Source organism: Fringilla coelebs (assembly GCF_963513975.1).
Source record: "Fringilla coelebs genome assembly, chromosome: 1".
NCBI lineage: Eukaryota > Metazoa > Chordata > Aves > Passeriformes > Fringillidae > Fringilla > Fringilla coelebs.
The window spans coordinates 83,388,843-83,403,976 of NC_140028.1; the positions used below are offsets into that span (position 1 = coordinate 83,388,843).

Sequence of the window (15,134 nt, forward strand, 5' to 3'; positions counted from 1 at the left end):
GTGTTTCTTATGTCAACACTTTTCCCTGCTCTTATTTTGGTAATGTCTTAAGTCGTTCTTTAGAGACAGACTTTATTGGCTGTACTTTTCAAACAGGGGGGAATACTAAGTACTTGCAACTTAATCAGCCGTATTGCTGAAGAGAGGGGTTTTTCTCTCCCCAAGTACTTTTATGTCCCATAATGAGCTGGTATTTTATAACTATTGATGGTAATGTATTCCATATGCCTTTCATCGCTGGGATAAAGAGCTTTACTCCAGAATCCTAAGCCCGTGGCTGTGGGTATTTATTTAATAAAGTTTGAAGTCTGTGCACCAAGCAGAATGTCAGTGTGTTGTGTACCCAGAGCTTCCTCAGGCTGCTTGTGGTGAGATCTTAGTTCTTTAGCATCATGGAGAGATTACTCCTGTCCCATCCTGCTTCCTATGAAGCAGGGTGAGTTCTGTGATTCTAAAGACAGTCCTGCTGTTTCAATCAAATTCCTTGCTTTTCTTTATCCTTTGAATACCGATAGTTTCCCTTCAGGACTCAAGAGGAGTTAAAACAGAGGAATTCAGCCATGAATATCAAGATAGCCAAATGAGTGGTCTACTCCTAATTCCTTGAGGCATCTCTTCTAATGCCTTGCACAGAACAAAAGTCCTGTTGTGGGGGTGCTTAGGAGTTGCTGTAGTCTTGGAGACTTGACAGGAATGAAAAATAACCTTTTTATGGTTTCTTGCTAAAATACTCAAACTGCTTTGGTTGGGCTTAGCATTTGAAAAACATTTTCTGGTATGTGACTCTTCTGGATGTTCTGGCTTATTTGCCTTCACCCTGATCAGTGCAACAATAATTATATTTTAAGTTTTTGGCAGGATTCAAATTTATGTTTCCAGTCGCAAAGGATCATCATTACCATTTTATCTGCACGGCTCTTGGCTTTGGTATATTATCACAGGCCCCTGTGAAAGCTCATTTGCTTCCTTCAGGGTTAGTTAAAACTGAAGATTCATCTGTATGTGAATCTCATGCAGCCTTCTAAATCTTGAATGGGAGGTCTGTGAGGCAAATTGAGGAACATATTTCAGAACTGCTGATGCTTTTACTGAAAACACAGCTTCCACTGGCACTGTTAGAGGCAAGGTACCTCAAAATCAACAGATTTTTGGTGGTGATGCTGTAGTTATGCCATAATCTGCTTTATGGCCTGAAGGCATTCTGCTGTAGTCCAAATTGCTCCCCATCTTTCTGTAAACTTGGAAGAAAAAATGCCATTTGCCTTCTGATTTGATTATTTTCCAGGTCATAGAAAAGGCAGGTGCAGTTCTGAGCCTTTCCCTTGTCCTCCACTCCCCAGCCTGTCAGGAATGAGCCCTCTTGCAGGAGACTCTGCCACCTGCTGCTTTCCTCCCTGAAATGAGGAAGAGCCAGCCTTAGAGTGCTTCACACTCTTTCCAAACCCCATCCATTTCTGCTGTGGCAGAGCTCACTGTCATTTAAACTTTTCCTGCTTTTTTGTTCTCTTGGCAGCTAATACCTGAGCTCTTTAAAGCTCAGTCTGTCCAAGCTTATTTTTTAGTAGGCAAGGCTGCTACTTTTCAAACAGCTTTTGCTCACAGTTACCTGCAAAAAATACTTGGGCGGATTTAGGAATTTAGTTCCACAACTAGTTGGCATGTCCTTGATTAACTTCTGTTTAAAATCAAAATAAGCCAGTATCTTTTGACTCTTTTTTCCCCCACTTGCATGATAATAGTATCACAGTGTTTTATCAAATATCAATAATGACAGTCCTTAAGCAGGAAGAAAACTGAATATGTGAGCAGATTGCTTCTCAGGCAACAACATGTGATCCAATATAAAACATGAGCTTTTCAAGTTAGAGAATCAGGGAAGAGCCCAGGTTGGAAGGAACCTTGAAAGATCATCTGGTACAACCAGATGGTTGGTTATGTAGTGAAGTAGACAAGAAATGGAAGAGAGAAACCATTTGCTTTAATGAAATTGGTCCAGTGTTTATTTCTGTATGTTCTCATCAAGAACCTTCTGGCTTTCACTTAGCAAAGGACAGTACTTGCTGGGAAAAAGCACCTTAAATCCTTTGAAGGGTTCCTTTGAGTTTAAAGGGGTTTTTTTGGTTTTTCCCTTGTATTTGTAGGAGTAACTGAAGGTTCTTATTCCAGTAATTTTCTAGTCAAATATGAAGTTTGAGAGAAAATACAGTTCATATCTAGCAGGAATACTTCTAGTAATAGCTCACTTCCAGGTTTTTAAGTAAACCTTTACTAATGATGCTAATTGTCACTGTATCTTGTGACTGACAAACTGAGAATTTACATGAAATTTTAGGAACTACATTTTAGAGATTTATGAATAGTTTTACAGGTCCAGTTGTGCCTAACATCATGTACTTAGTCCAAGAGGTCCTAGAAAGCAGATTTCTCAGGCATCTGCATTTATTTTCCCCTGTAACTTTTTCCAAGACTAGCTTTTCAGTACCCCATGTGAAGTGTGAGTACCTAGTGGTAGTCTTTTTACCACTGGACTAGGCAGGATAATGCTACTTACTTGATTGTTCCAGAATGCTGTTGTGCTTCCTACCTGCTGCATCTTGGCTGCAGCACTGCAGCCAGAGCTCATACTCTTTGCTATCCATGATATTCCTAAAAAATTTCTGAGGTTTGGTGTTTTCCAGGACACAGGTTGGCCCAGATTAAGTGCAAATTATGCCCTTTGTTCCTGAACGTTTGTGAAAGTTGCATTTGGTTCTGTTGAAATGCTAAATGAGCTTGTCTTCCCAAGAGATTGTCTTGCAGTCTTAAGGGGTTTCTGTCAGCAGCATGTTCTGCTTTTTGTGGGAAGTTAGAGAGCACACAGTCAGAAAAAAGACCTGGGAAGATGATCATAAAACAAAATTTTAGAGGTGCAGCTGCACACACCCCTGAGAGCTATTCCTTATACAGTTGTGCTATTAATATTTACCAAGCACTTTTTACTCCACTACAGAGATGTGGTTGTTTGTGTGTGTTAATTCTTTAATCTGTGTTCTGTGGCATTTTGCACAAGCTAGATAAATTCTCAGTTACTTTAAGAACTAAATGTTTCATCTTCCAAATGTAGTGTTTGATTCAGCTTTTGTGTTTGTTAAGGCTGAGTTGCTCTAATTTACTTACTTGTATTCTCTATCAGTTGTCTTGTGGCTTGCACAGAACAGGTGTCCCATTTCTCTCTGTTAGACAAAAAGTTAATCCACAGCTTCTGTGGCTGGATATGAATTTTCTTGGCAGTGTAACTACTGCTTTCTTGGAGCACCTATTTTTGAATTTGATGCTGATACCTTGTGGGCATTAAAGTTTCAGTGTTTCAGCTTCAAGCAACAGTGATGTTCCTGCAGATCCAAACTGGCAGACGTTGGTAGCCTAAATGCTAATGTTTATTAGAGCAGAGCAAGGCTTGAGGGTAACTGTGCCAAGTGTTGGCTCATTAAATTGGCAGGAAGATTCAAAAAGGCTGCTTTTAAAGATAAGGACAAGAATTGGCATGGGCTAGGCAGGGGTGAGAGAATGGCAGTGGATAGGGCATGTGGTAGGTGTCTTCTATCTTTCTGTAGACAATTTGAAGGCAAGAGCAGACTCATTGAGACAAATGAGCTGTCATGCAAGCAGGAATAATAGCAAGTTGAAATAATAGTGTGCAGCACTTGTCACTGCTGGAGATCAGTAGGCACAGCTCCGAAATATTACTGTTAGAATCAACTCTTTGCTTTTCTGGAGTCCTAATGAGTTATTAATTCCTTGTATTTAGGAATTTTTTGGTAAATATTACTACGGGGAAATGAGTGATTTATCTTTTATTGTGGTGGGGAAGCTACTTGAAATCAACATACACTTTGGTTTGTTTATCCAGGGGAGCTCCCTCCCAAGGTTCATTGACACTGGTGTTCTTACATAAATTTGAACTGGTTTAACCTGAGCATTATTAGCTCTGCTCTCTGTTTGCAAAATACTTAGATGTATTTGGATGACTCAAATGTGGGCTGGACTGTTTAGGGTTTGATAGGGTAACTTGGTGTAGATAAATCAGATTAGAATGAGTAAATTGTGCCTCCCGTTTACATCCTGAAAGAGCAGAGTGAGATGCTTGTCTTTGTGTTGCCGTCGTTCATGATGTTTTCTGTAGAGTAGAATCTTATTAATAGATTAGATGAATAGAATCTGAGACTTAAAGTCATTTAACAGATTTGGTCTAATTGGTAGTTATGCTAATAATCTGAATTATTAAAAATAATGAATTCATTGTAATACAGACAAAAGAACCTCACTCTTTCTGAATCTTTACTCAGACTAAAACAGGGTCTTTGAGGAGTTTCATCTAGGTTGCCCCTGCTACTGTAATGGCTGAGTGTGCTACCTCTGCTGTGGGGTTTGGACTGAGCAGTGTGGGCTGGGGGAGGTAGGGCCTGGGTTCTTTGGGAAGCTTTTGAAGCTGTTTGAACCATGACCTGAAGGATAGCCAGAAGAGACATGGAAATGCAAAGATACGGGTCAGCAAGCACTACACCACCCCTTCTGCAGTTACCACACGCCTTGTGAACTCAACAGCAACCAATTACTTATATTTGAGGATGAACATTGAATTTCCAGGTTCCAGAGAGAAGGCTGATGCCATTAATTGGTGCTTCTCTGGTTGTTGCAGATTATTTAATGTCACCTGCTCCTCATCATACCAACTTGTCATATCCTTCTACCTATGGAAAAAGACTGTACTGAAGCTAATATTAAATTACCTACTTTTGCACGGTTTTGAAGCTGTATGTCATTTGCCATGCTGCAGTTTGTAACTTGAAAATTTCCTGATCAAGTCTCAGGATGACTTGAGTGAAAGAGGCAAAGATTTTCTGTGATTAAGTGGATGCTTTTGTTTCTATTTCAGGAAAGCCCCACAGCACTGGCAGCTCTGAACGGATTCAGCTCTCAGGAATGTACAATGTTCGAAAAGGGAAAATACATTTGCCAGTCAACAGATGGACAAGACGCCAAGCTATCCTTTGTGGAACATGCCTAATTGTCTCATCAGTAAAAGAAAGCCAGACTGGAAAGATGCATGTCCTCCCTTTAATTGGTGGAAAAGTAAGCTACTTTATTTTATTTATTTGCTTGGTTAACCTGTGTCTCTTGATGAAGAGAAGATTGCATTCAATTTGGATGATTCTGACCCTCCAGAAGCTTGTTTCTATAAGTGGGATTTTCAAAGTATATAAATGACTTTTGATTATGGTCAGTCATATTTAATGGTTTAGAATATTTGAATTAAATCTACAAAGAAAAGCAATGGATGCACAAAAGACACAAGTGTCCTTTTCCTGTGTGCCCTGCTAAGTGGTTTATATATCCAGTAGCATACAGCCAGAGGATACATGCAGGTCTGTTGTGTATGATCTCTGCCGTTCCTCCTCATCCAAGTTTTATCCATGCTGGGTTATTCGTAAGTTCTGAAAATTAACAAATAAGGGCATAGGCTGATTCTGAACATAGTGGGAGTTTTGAGTATTCAGCATTGTATGAATAGTGGTCTGTTGTAAGCTAACAGCAACAAACATTTTTCCTTGTGAAAAGCTAAAACCGGACTTTTTTCTGATAGATTACATCTAAAACCCAGGACTTCCAGACTGAACACAAGGAAATTTATTTTTTTCCCCACTGGGATGGTGACTGTGCACTGGCATGGGTTACCCAGATGGGTGATGGTATATCCATCACCCCTGGAGATACTTAAAAACCATCTAGACATGGTTGTGGGCAACTGGCTTTAAGTGGACCTGCTTGAGCAGGGTGTACCAGATGACCTCTGGAGGTCCCTTCCAACCTTAACTCCTTTGGGAAACTGTACTGAAGACAGTAAGATTACATCACTCTTTTAACCTAAGCAGTGTTTCAGAAAACTATTATTTGCTTGTTTAACTGAGGTAATGGGAAGAGAATCATACTCTTGAAGATGAATTTATAGCTTAAGCAATCCTCCTCTGTCTTACATACTGGTAAGTTGAATTCTAAAGAGTTATTTGGAGAGAAACAAACTTTGCAGTATTATATATGCAGACTAGAGTTGATTCATTAATATTCTATACTAGCAGTGTGAAAAGCAGAGCTGCCTTCTACAAGCTGTTTTTCCTGCCTCTTTTATGATTCTTCCCTTGATTCTCCAACTCTTCCTGGGAGGTGCTGAAGTAGAAACATTGTCTTCTTTTGGCAACAGTGTGTGAACTCTGGAGAGTGAGTTGTATTCTTGGCTGTAGATTGCTGGAAAGGACAGGATTAAGGTTCCCATCAGCCTTCTCTTTGAGATATTCTTTTTGTCTCAATATATTTTTTTTAATTTTAAAAGGGAAAAGATTATATACCATTTTAATTGCTTAATGTGGAATTTCTAAGCAGCTTTTGCATAGAAATGCCTTACGTGATATAAAACATGCAGACTGTGTTAAGCAGAAAGTTGACAACAAATTTTAAAAGAAAAGGATAACTAAGCTCAGAAAAATGTACTGAGGGCTTCTGCTGACAAAGCTTGGGAGGAGGGTGCTTGGCACAGAAGTAAGTGTTTTTTAAATTATTGCTCAAAAAATATTCTTCCTCATCCCCATAAATACTCTGCACTTCCTGGTCTGCAAAGGCTTTCCAAAATGCTGTACTGAGACATTGAGACCATAAGTTGTGTGGGACTTCTCGTGTATGGTAGCAGAATGATGTACTCTGAGTGTTTTTTAACAAGTTGAGAAATGCCAAAGAATTTAATTGGGCTGTAAGAGAAGCATTTTGTTAAGCCTGTTTTTAATAACCGGGGAGTAAAAATTGTATTTTTTTTTAGGTTGCATAAAAACAGCCTTAAATGCGTTTCACTGGCAAAACCTTTTATGGTGTTCAGTTTCTGTTAAAATGTTTATGTTCTTGGTGGTTTTCTCTGTTAGCTCTGTCCTTCTTTTCTCACTCCTGCTTATGTAGATTTCATGGATATTTGACACCCAAGATCCAGCTTGGGTGTTTGAGATGGTTAGTCCAGCTGTACTTGATGATCTGCTCTTGGGCACACTTGAACTTTGCCTTGGGGAGTTCTGCAAAGAGAGTTTTGATTCTTGACTCACAGTTTTGTGTCTCTGCCATAGGTGGAAGAAGTGAAAAAGCACCAGCACTGTTTAGCATTTAGCTCCTCTGGACCTCAAAGCCAGACCTACTACATTTGTTTCGATAACTTCACTGAATATCTGCGATGGCTGCGACAAGCATCAAAGGTGAGAATGCTGCTCACTCTGCTGTGACTGCGATGTTGGGAGAGTTTCCCCCAGTTCAGTCTTCTCTATGCAGCAATACTGTTCCTCTTCTGGGTTGATTGTCAAGAACTGCTGTTGCTGCTGTTCATGTTGTATGGAAATACCCAGACTGAGAGCTCATGGTAACAGGCAGCAGGGAGGCGAATTTTCCTGCACTTATACCAACACTTCTTTCTACTGAGGTTGTGTAAGCAAAGTGCTGTACTGAACTTCTTCCATTTTCTTATCAGCCCGATGAATCTACTGAGATCATTATAACAACAAGGATGACAAATATAACTGTCAACATTTCAGTTAAAAAACATTTTTTTCAGTGTTATTGAAACCTAAAGTAATGTCAGGGTTTTAAAAATTCATTCCTTACATAGAACCTAAATATTAAATTGCTAGAATAAAGGATTTTTTTTTCCTGCTTTGAAGTGTTGCTGAACCCCTCTGTAGTTTAATAACTGATTTTTGGGTTATTTGTAATAAGCAAATAATTTTCTATCAGTGAAAAAAGATTACTAACTAAAACCGTTGTAAAGTAAATTTTATACTGGGCTTAGAACACAATTAATTATAGGAGTTTAGGGCCTTCATTTTTTTGTTTAACTCTTCAGTTCCACTTTCTGTTGCTGAAAGGTATTTTTGCAATTGTCTGTTTTATCTCTTAATCCCTGCCACTTTTTTGCTAAAGCTTTATATATCTTGAACCATTATATTTTTCATACTACAACTGAAGTTTTTTTACTGTGCTGTCAGCATGCTCTTTTTTTTTGTAGTTGGCCCTAAGCTGCTCACTAGTTGTGTACTTGATAGGACTCTCCATGCTCTTTACTATGTAAAAGCCAACTTAGTTTTATGTAGCAGTACTTGGAGACACTCATGTAGCACTAGATCTGTTTTGTCTTTAGATTGCAATAATGTATTATCCAGCTGATTGCCAAGGATACAGCCTAGGTTGTGGGCTTTTTAAAAGGCTTTGATTGGATGTCAAACTTTCTTCAAACAGTAACTAATGCGCCTTCTAGCACATGCATCATTTAAAATGTCTTTTAGGTTTTTTTTTTCCGAGTAAGTTTTAAAATTATTTTTAAAGAAGCTGTTCTGGCATATCTGCTTAGGTCTGTTAAGCCTCAAGGTAAAAATCCCCAAGGCATGTTTTATGAGATGGTGAGGCACGGTCTGTCAGGTTTTTGAGTCCTTGCTGCTTTGGGCTGTCTCTAGGACAGTAGTGTCCTTTCATCTCCAGAGGGTTTGACATCAGATAAATGAAAGGCAAATCTAATGAGTGAGGAAAACAGTGGAAAACAATGAACTTCAGAGCTAGAGATAAATGGCCAGAAAGCCCCTCTGAATTACTGGCAGCATAAGCTTGTTCTGTGCCATGCTGTGCTTCTCTCTTTCTCTCTGGTTCACCCAAATGACTAACAGCATTGGGATGATAGCCAGCATGAGAACATATCCCCATGCACTCATGATAACCTCCCATTCTTATGTAAGTGTAGAAAGAAGATACATAGTTTCAAGTGTCTTTTCAGACTGTCAGAAGTGAAGAAACTCTCTATGCTATTCTTTTAGTTGGTAAAACATGCTTCGAGGAAAAATAAAGTAATTTTAAACCCCAACTCCCCAGCTCCCAAACCTGAAAATTGGCATTCTGCATTCATGGATTTTCAAAGAGCATTTTGCCACTTCAGGTTCTTTTCTTGATGTTTGGGGTTCCTGTCCTGAGACAGAAAAACAGGGACAAGCATGATTATATGCAAGGCACTTCCTGTGGGAAGTGCTGCACAGTAACATTGTTTCTGAAGAACAGAAACAGGGAAACTAGTAATGCTGCAAAAGTAACTCAGATTTCTTCCAGCTGGTGCTGTTTGTGTCAAAGTGCTTAATTGTAAGGTGCACCACACCTGATTTACATGTATAAAGAAATGACAAAAGTTGAATCTTCAGCTCTGCAGTTCAGGCAAACATTATGCTGGGAAACATTTATATGAGGTATTCTGCCTCAGGTGTTTGGGAACTAATCAAGTTCAAAGCTGCTGAAATAATCATGCTAACTAAGAAAATACCGTGTAAAGCAGTGTGTTTCTAAAAGCAAGCAAATTTAGGAAGGGAGGTATTATGGCTCTGAAACTTAGCTTCTAGTTGCTCACTATGGGCTAGGTCACACATTGCCTACAGATTCTAATACTGGTGTTGTATATAGTACTTGCACTTTTGTGAGTTGGTATGAATAATATTTAAGACTGTATTTTAAATATAGATGTTATTTAATGACATTTGTTCTGGAAGCGACATTTGTGTTCACTTATATTCAGTGGTTGTTTTTCCGAGTAGTTCTTCTCCTTTGTGCTCCTGAAAACTGAGGCTTCTGATTCTTACTTAGTGTAATGAAAGCTTGAATTATAAATTTTAATGCAGAAGGAAATCCCTGGTAAAGTATTTCATTAAAATTGCTCAATTCAGTTTTTAGCTATGAAAAAACAATTCATATCTGTCTTCTGTGTACTTCAGAAGAGCTAAAAGATGATGTTATTTTAACTTTTAAATAACAAGCTCAATCTTGAAAGGAGACTTGCAAAGAATGCTTGCTCTGCAGTCTTTCTCCCCACAGAATATTGGCAATGTTGACTTTTTAGTGGTGGTTCAGAGTGAGACAAATCATAATGCATCACTCCTGCAATAAATATGTGTGTGCCAGAAAAGATTTGAATTTGTGTTTGTGGAGAATGGAGTTTAATTTAATTAAAAATAAGCATTGCTCCTGTATAATCAGATTCATTCTAACAGTGGAATCTATCATAGCCGAGACTGCTCTCGTGCTCTGCCTCTGTAAATTTTTGGAAGGTGAATAGGTATTGGGATTGGTTTTCCTATATGTGTGTGTCCTGAGGTGAACAGAACTTCTGTTTCCAGGACAGACTAGAATTATTGCACAAATACTGACCTAAATATCGAACTTGGTGACATACTTATTCCAAATAGGCCACTTTTAGATACGCTGATTTAGCCTCAAACAGAATATTTTTAAAAGCTGGAGATCTGTCTTGTTCGTTAATATTGATAGTTCTATACCACAGTGCATTTCTTTCCTTTTACTTTCCAAAAACTGGAGGGCTAATTAAGGAAGCTTAAAAGGAAAACAACAGCAACAGATTTGGTCCTTTGTGATCTAATGCATTCGTTCTCTTGCCAAATGTTGAAAAATAGGCTTATGCAACTGGGAAGGGGGAGCAGAGGGGAAAGAAAGGAACATCTTCAGAGCTTTAAAGAATTTTGCCTGCACAAAGTTGTCATGATGGTTCTGGAACTGGCACAATGACTTGCGCAGCAAATCTGCCACTGTTTGCTACTTGAATGTCAAATGCAGAAGGACAGGGCAAAGAACATGTGTTTAACAGTGAGGAGGACATGATGGGGGTTCCTCATTTGCCACTTCCAAAAGCTAAAAAGCTACACCCTTCATGTAGAAGAGAGAGGGGTGTTACGCATACAGTGTTAGGGTGTGGTGGGACTTGCTGTTGTGAGGCTTTTATTTGGGATCTGGTCTGCTGTTGGATGTTTCTAACAGCTAAACCTAGCAATTTTTCAACACATGAAGTTTCTGTTATGAATGTTGCCTGTGACACAGTTCATGATATGGATGGTTTGGATGGGAGTATAAAAGGATTAGCAGTCCTCCATGTTCCAAGGCATGCAGTTAAAATGGGATGTCAAGGTCTGCCTTGGGAATTCAGTATTGCAGAGCTTATGCCAGGATGCATTACAGAATTTTATTTTCTTGGAAATAGTGTGCCCCACTGGGCATGCTGGGATGAGTTATGTGACCCCACAGAACCACTGTCTCCCCTCCTGGCTGCAGGAGAGCAGGAACTGTGTCAACAGCTTCATGTGACAGTTATTGCCTGCTTTAGTGCTTGGTTCAGTGGGGCAGGTAGAGGAAGAGAGGAGATGAAGGACAAGGGCTGTAACAGTGCATGTCTGTGTAGGTAGGGAGAGATGTACAGGCACAGAGCCTTGTGTGTCTGCGCAGCAATGACCAGAGTTGGACAGCTTTGGCTGGGCATAAGTTGTCATGCTTGCACACAAAAGAGGCCTGCTGTTGAAAATACAAGGAAGGTCCAAAAATAAGATTTAATACCTATGAAATTTAAGAGTTTTCTCTTGTGTGCTTTTATGTTTTCTTTTCCCTGTTTCAGTTATCTCTATGTTAATGTCTGTCATGGAAGTATGTGGTGTTCTAAACAACTGTAGCCTGTGAAAAAGGAGAGATGATGTCAGTGTACATTATGTTTAAAACATGGTAAAAATAGCAAGAATTGCAAATTCAGCTGAGAAGGGCGTGCTGCCATGTTGGCCTTATTCCTTTCATGTCAGTGCAGAATGCTCTCTTCTTACGTTTACTTGCACTGTGAAGCTAGCAAAAAATTAAAACAGATCAGAATTTAGTTTATACTATGAAGTAAGTAGTGCAGGAGCCTCTACAGCTGTAGTCTCCATCTTTCCTCGACTTGTGTAGAGACCTACCTGAAGCAGCAGTACAAAATTATTAGTTTTGCTTTTTGCTTTTTTTTTTTCTCTAAAGTTATCTAGTTCTGACCATCTGCCTCAGTTTGCTAATTATTTTTTCAGTACAAATATGACAATTGTGTACAGAGACTGTTGTAAAAAGGGGAGTATGAGCCCTGTAAAGCTGATCTATAACTCTAGTGATATGATGTTTACTTCTGATGAGGAGAAAAGGTTTGAGTTCTGACCACAGACTTGGTGCTACAGACCACATTTATATATATAAATTCTACAGAATTTAGAAAATAATTCCGACCTTGACTGCAGTTCTGCAAAAATATTTCTAAAATAGGAGACCAAGATGATTAGCTTTTGGATGAGTTTTACAGAAACTGTGCTAAGAAAAATGCAGTAAGCAACAATTGATGCTAAAGATGTACCTGCTTTTCAGCTGTGCTTCGTCCACCTTTGAGACAGGGATAGATCATCAACCATTGGACTGCTTTTTCCTTCAGCACAGAAGATTCTGCTCATTAATTGAAGTGATGGGAAATAAGGTATATCCACTTGCGCATATAGCTTCATCTTGATTTCAGATGCTAGTATTTGTCTTTCTCCTGTCAGCCATGGTCAACCAGGAAAAGTTGAGTGAGAAACTTCCACACCAGCTTCATTGTGGAACACAGACTTTGCAGAGCTTTTTAATACAAAATACAGCTTCCAGTCTGTAAAGAAGGCTTGGAGCCACGAATCTCATTGTTAAGTTAGCCCTACATTGTATTTGCCTTGGCTTGCCCTCTAGGTTATTGACCTATTTCATATGTATTTCTGGATACTGTAATGAGCTGTCTTCACAGAGCGCATCACTGCAGTGATTTTTATTACCAAGCTTCAGTTGTTTCTGGAGGCATTAGGGACAGGCTTTTCTAATGCTTATTGGTCAAAATGGGCTCAGAATACCTTTTTGCAGAGCTTTGATCACAGGACAGCCCCAATTGTGAGTGTAGGGAAAGATCATATGCAAGGATAAAGTCATTTATTTTAAGATATTTGGGATGTTACTTGTTACAGTGCTGACAACTTTTATGTCACTGCCTGCACTGTCTCCTCTCCAAGTGTCTGTTAAACCCCCTAAGCAATGGATAACCTTCTGGAGGAATACTGTGCAGAATTTTACTTCCATGCAATTTGAATTTCTAGATTAGCATTTTCGTTTTTACCTTTTGCTCTTGGTTATCACCTGGGGTCATTTCACACGGAATTGTGTAGAACAGACTACTTGTGTTGCAGTTAGGAGTTTCTGACATTTCCTTTTAGCTTCATAGTCCTAGTCTATGTGTTTGAACGTACCATTGTGATTTGTGGCTGCCTGGTTTTATGTGTGTTAGGAATAGGTTGGAGGTCAGGAGCCTGCTGGTTGGTCACTGTGAAGGTGACCATGAAGTAGTTGGTTTGTTTCTTATGCCAGTTGAGCTTGGAGGCTGAAAAATGAGTCTTTATTCTAATAGGACCTAAAAAATTAATTTAGTATACTGCCAGCATCAGTGGGCTTCTTTTGAGAATAGCCTTTAAGCAAAGCTCATTTTCCTTGTGAATAACAATTTGTGTTTCTTCACACTTGAGACTAAGCAGCACAATTAGCCTCTTGGAAAAGTTGATTCAACATCTAGCCAAGAAAAGAGAACCCAGGAAGATTTTCTAGTTTTTTAGTGGGTCTTTTTTTGAGCTGATCCTTACTTAACAGGAAATATGATTACTCTAAGTTTAGTACAAGGAAACTATTTTTCCCTCTAATACTATAAAATGACAATGTTGAGATAATGCTTTTGCTAAAAATAGATCCCTAAAAATAAACCCACAGCTTCCTTTTGGTGGTGATTACAAATACTCAAACATAAACAAACTTCTGGTTTCCATGCGGAACTTGACTTCCTTTTCTCTGTGTGTGAGAAATCTTCAGTATTTGGGACCTTTGCTCTGAAGTCATGTCTGGTCATTCTTGCTGGTGATGGCTTCTTATCATCTAAAGTGTGAAAGCAGAAGATTGGGCAAAGTAAACTTGAAGCTGGTTTTCTTGCTCTTTTGATGATAACACTTGCAAGTTTTCCTCCTCCCCTTTCCCTGCAAAGCCTATTCTTTTGTGCCCTTTGTTATTAGAGGTTAGTTGACATTTTGGAAATTCACTTCTGGGTGTGTTTCAGTGTAGTCAGTCTCTTAATGGTTCAGGAGGGAAGCCTGATATTTTGTCTCAGCTGATTAATTTTGCATGTCTAAACAGTTCAGCTGATTTTAAAGTGTAATGGTGACTTGAAGCACTTCATTTTAGAGAAATTACATTTTCACTGTTGGTTTTTGTTTTTTTTTTTTTTCTTCTGCTGGAATTTAGAGAGTCTGTGCTTCTTGTTTTGGCCTTGCTGCCTTCAGTTAATAATGATTATTGAAGTATTGCAGCCAGGAGTGAGAACAGAAAACTAGGTATCGCCCACGCATCTGGAATAGCATTCAAGTGCTGTCTTTTGAAGCCTCTAAATCAGGTTCTGGTATTGTTGAAGCTGATTTTGTGCAGCTCTTGCATAATTACAGGAAAGCATCACCTGTAATCTCAGTTAGGTGTTGTATATGTTATCTTTTAAGGTGTGTTCAATCCAGAAGGATCCCAAAGTGTTTTCAGTAATCTCTGGAAGGGAAAGAGTAGAAATAAGTGGGAGAATTAATGTAATGTTGCTCTTAATGAAGCTCAGGGGAACCAAATGTCCACAGTGAGCACGTGCCATAGGACAGGAGGGGATGGCAGGGACTGACATACTGCCCAGAATTTTGGTCTGTGTAAGGTGTGATAATGGAGCTGATCTTGAAACTGAGTGGCTGTAACACTGAAAGCCTTTCCAAGCAAAGTCCAGCAGCAAGGAAGAAAGGAGAGGAATTACTAGCAAAACCTAATTTTAGGGACATTTACTCTCCTTTGGCCTCTTCTGTAGTCAGTGGAGAAGGATTAAAGTCTCCAAAGAGAAGAGGGAATGAGTGCTGGAGACCAGTTTTTGGCCACAGGCCAGTAGAGCTATATCCATGATTATTTGTATTACAAAACACTTGGGTCAGAAGGCCTTTCTGAGTTACAGTGGAATAATGGCATGAAAAGAGTTCATCTCATTGTAGAATGACTCCATATGATACAGCTGTGTCAAAGAACATAGAGCAGCAATTGAGGACCTAGCATAATCTCTTGCTTAACACAAAAAAAAACCTGCCACCCTCTCCATGTGGGACTGGGGAGACTCAGACAAGTGAACTTCCAGTGCAAGTCTTACTGGCAAGAGTCTGAAATCTATA

At 39.2% G+C, this 15,134-nt stretch overlaps 1 protein-coding gene across 1 annotated transcript in view; it reads left to right on the forward strand.

Annotated features, from left to right (window-relative positions):
* Positions 1–15,134, forward strand: part of PHLPP1 (PH domain and leucine rich repeat protein phosphatase 1) — a 136,579-nt gene that overhangs the window by 67,741 nt on the left and 53,704 nt on the right. The window contains exons 2-3 of the mRNA XM_084210833.1: positions 4,916–5,112; positions 7,143–7,268. Of these exons, the coding sequence (XP_084066959.1) occupies positions 4,916–5,112; positions 7,143–7,268 (323 nt within the window). The remainder of the gene's footprint in view (positions 1–4,915; positions 5,113–7,142; positions 7,269–15,134) is intronic.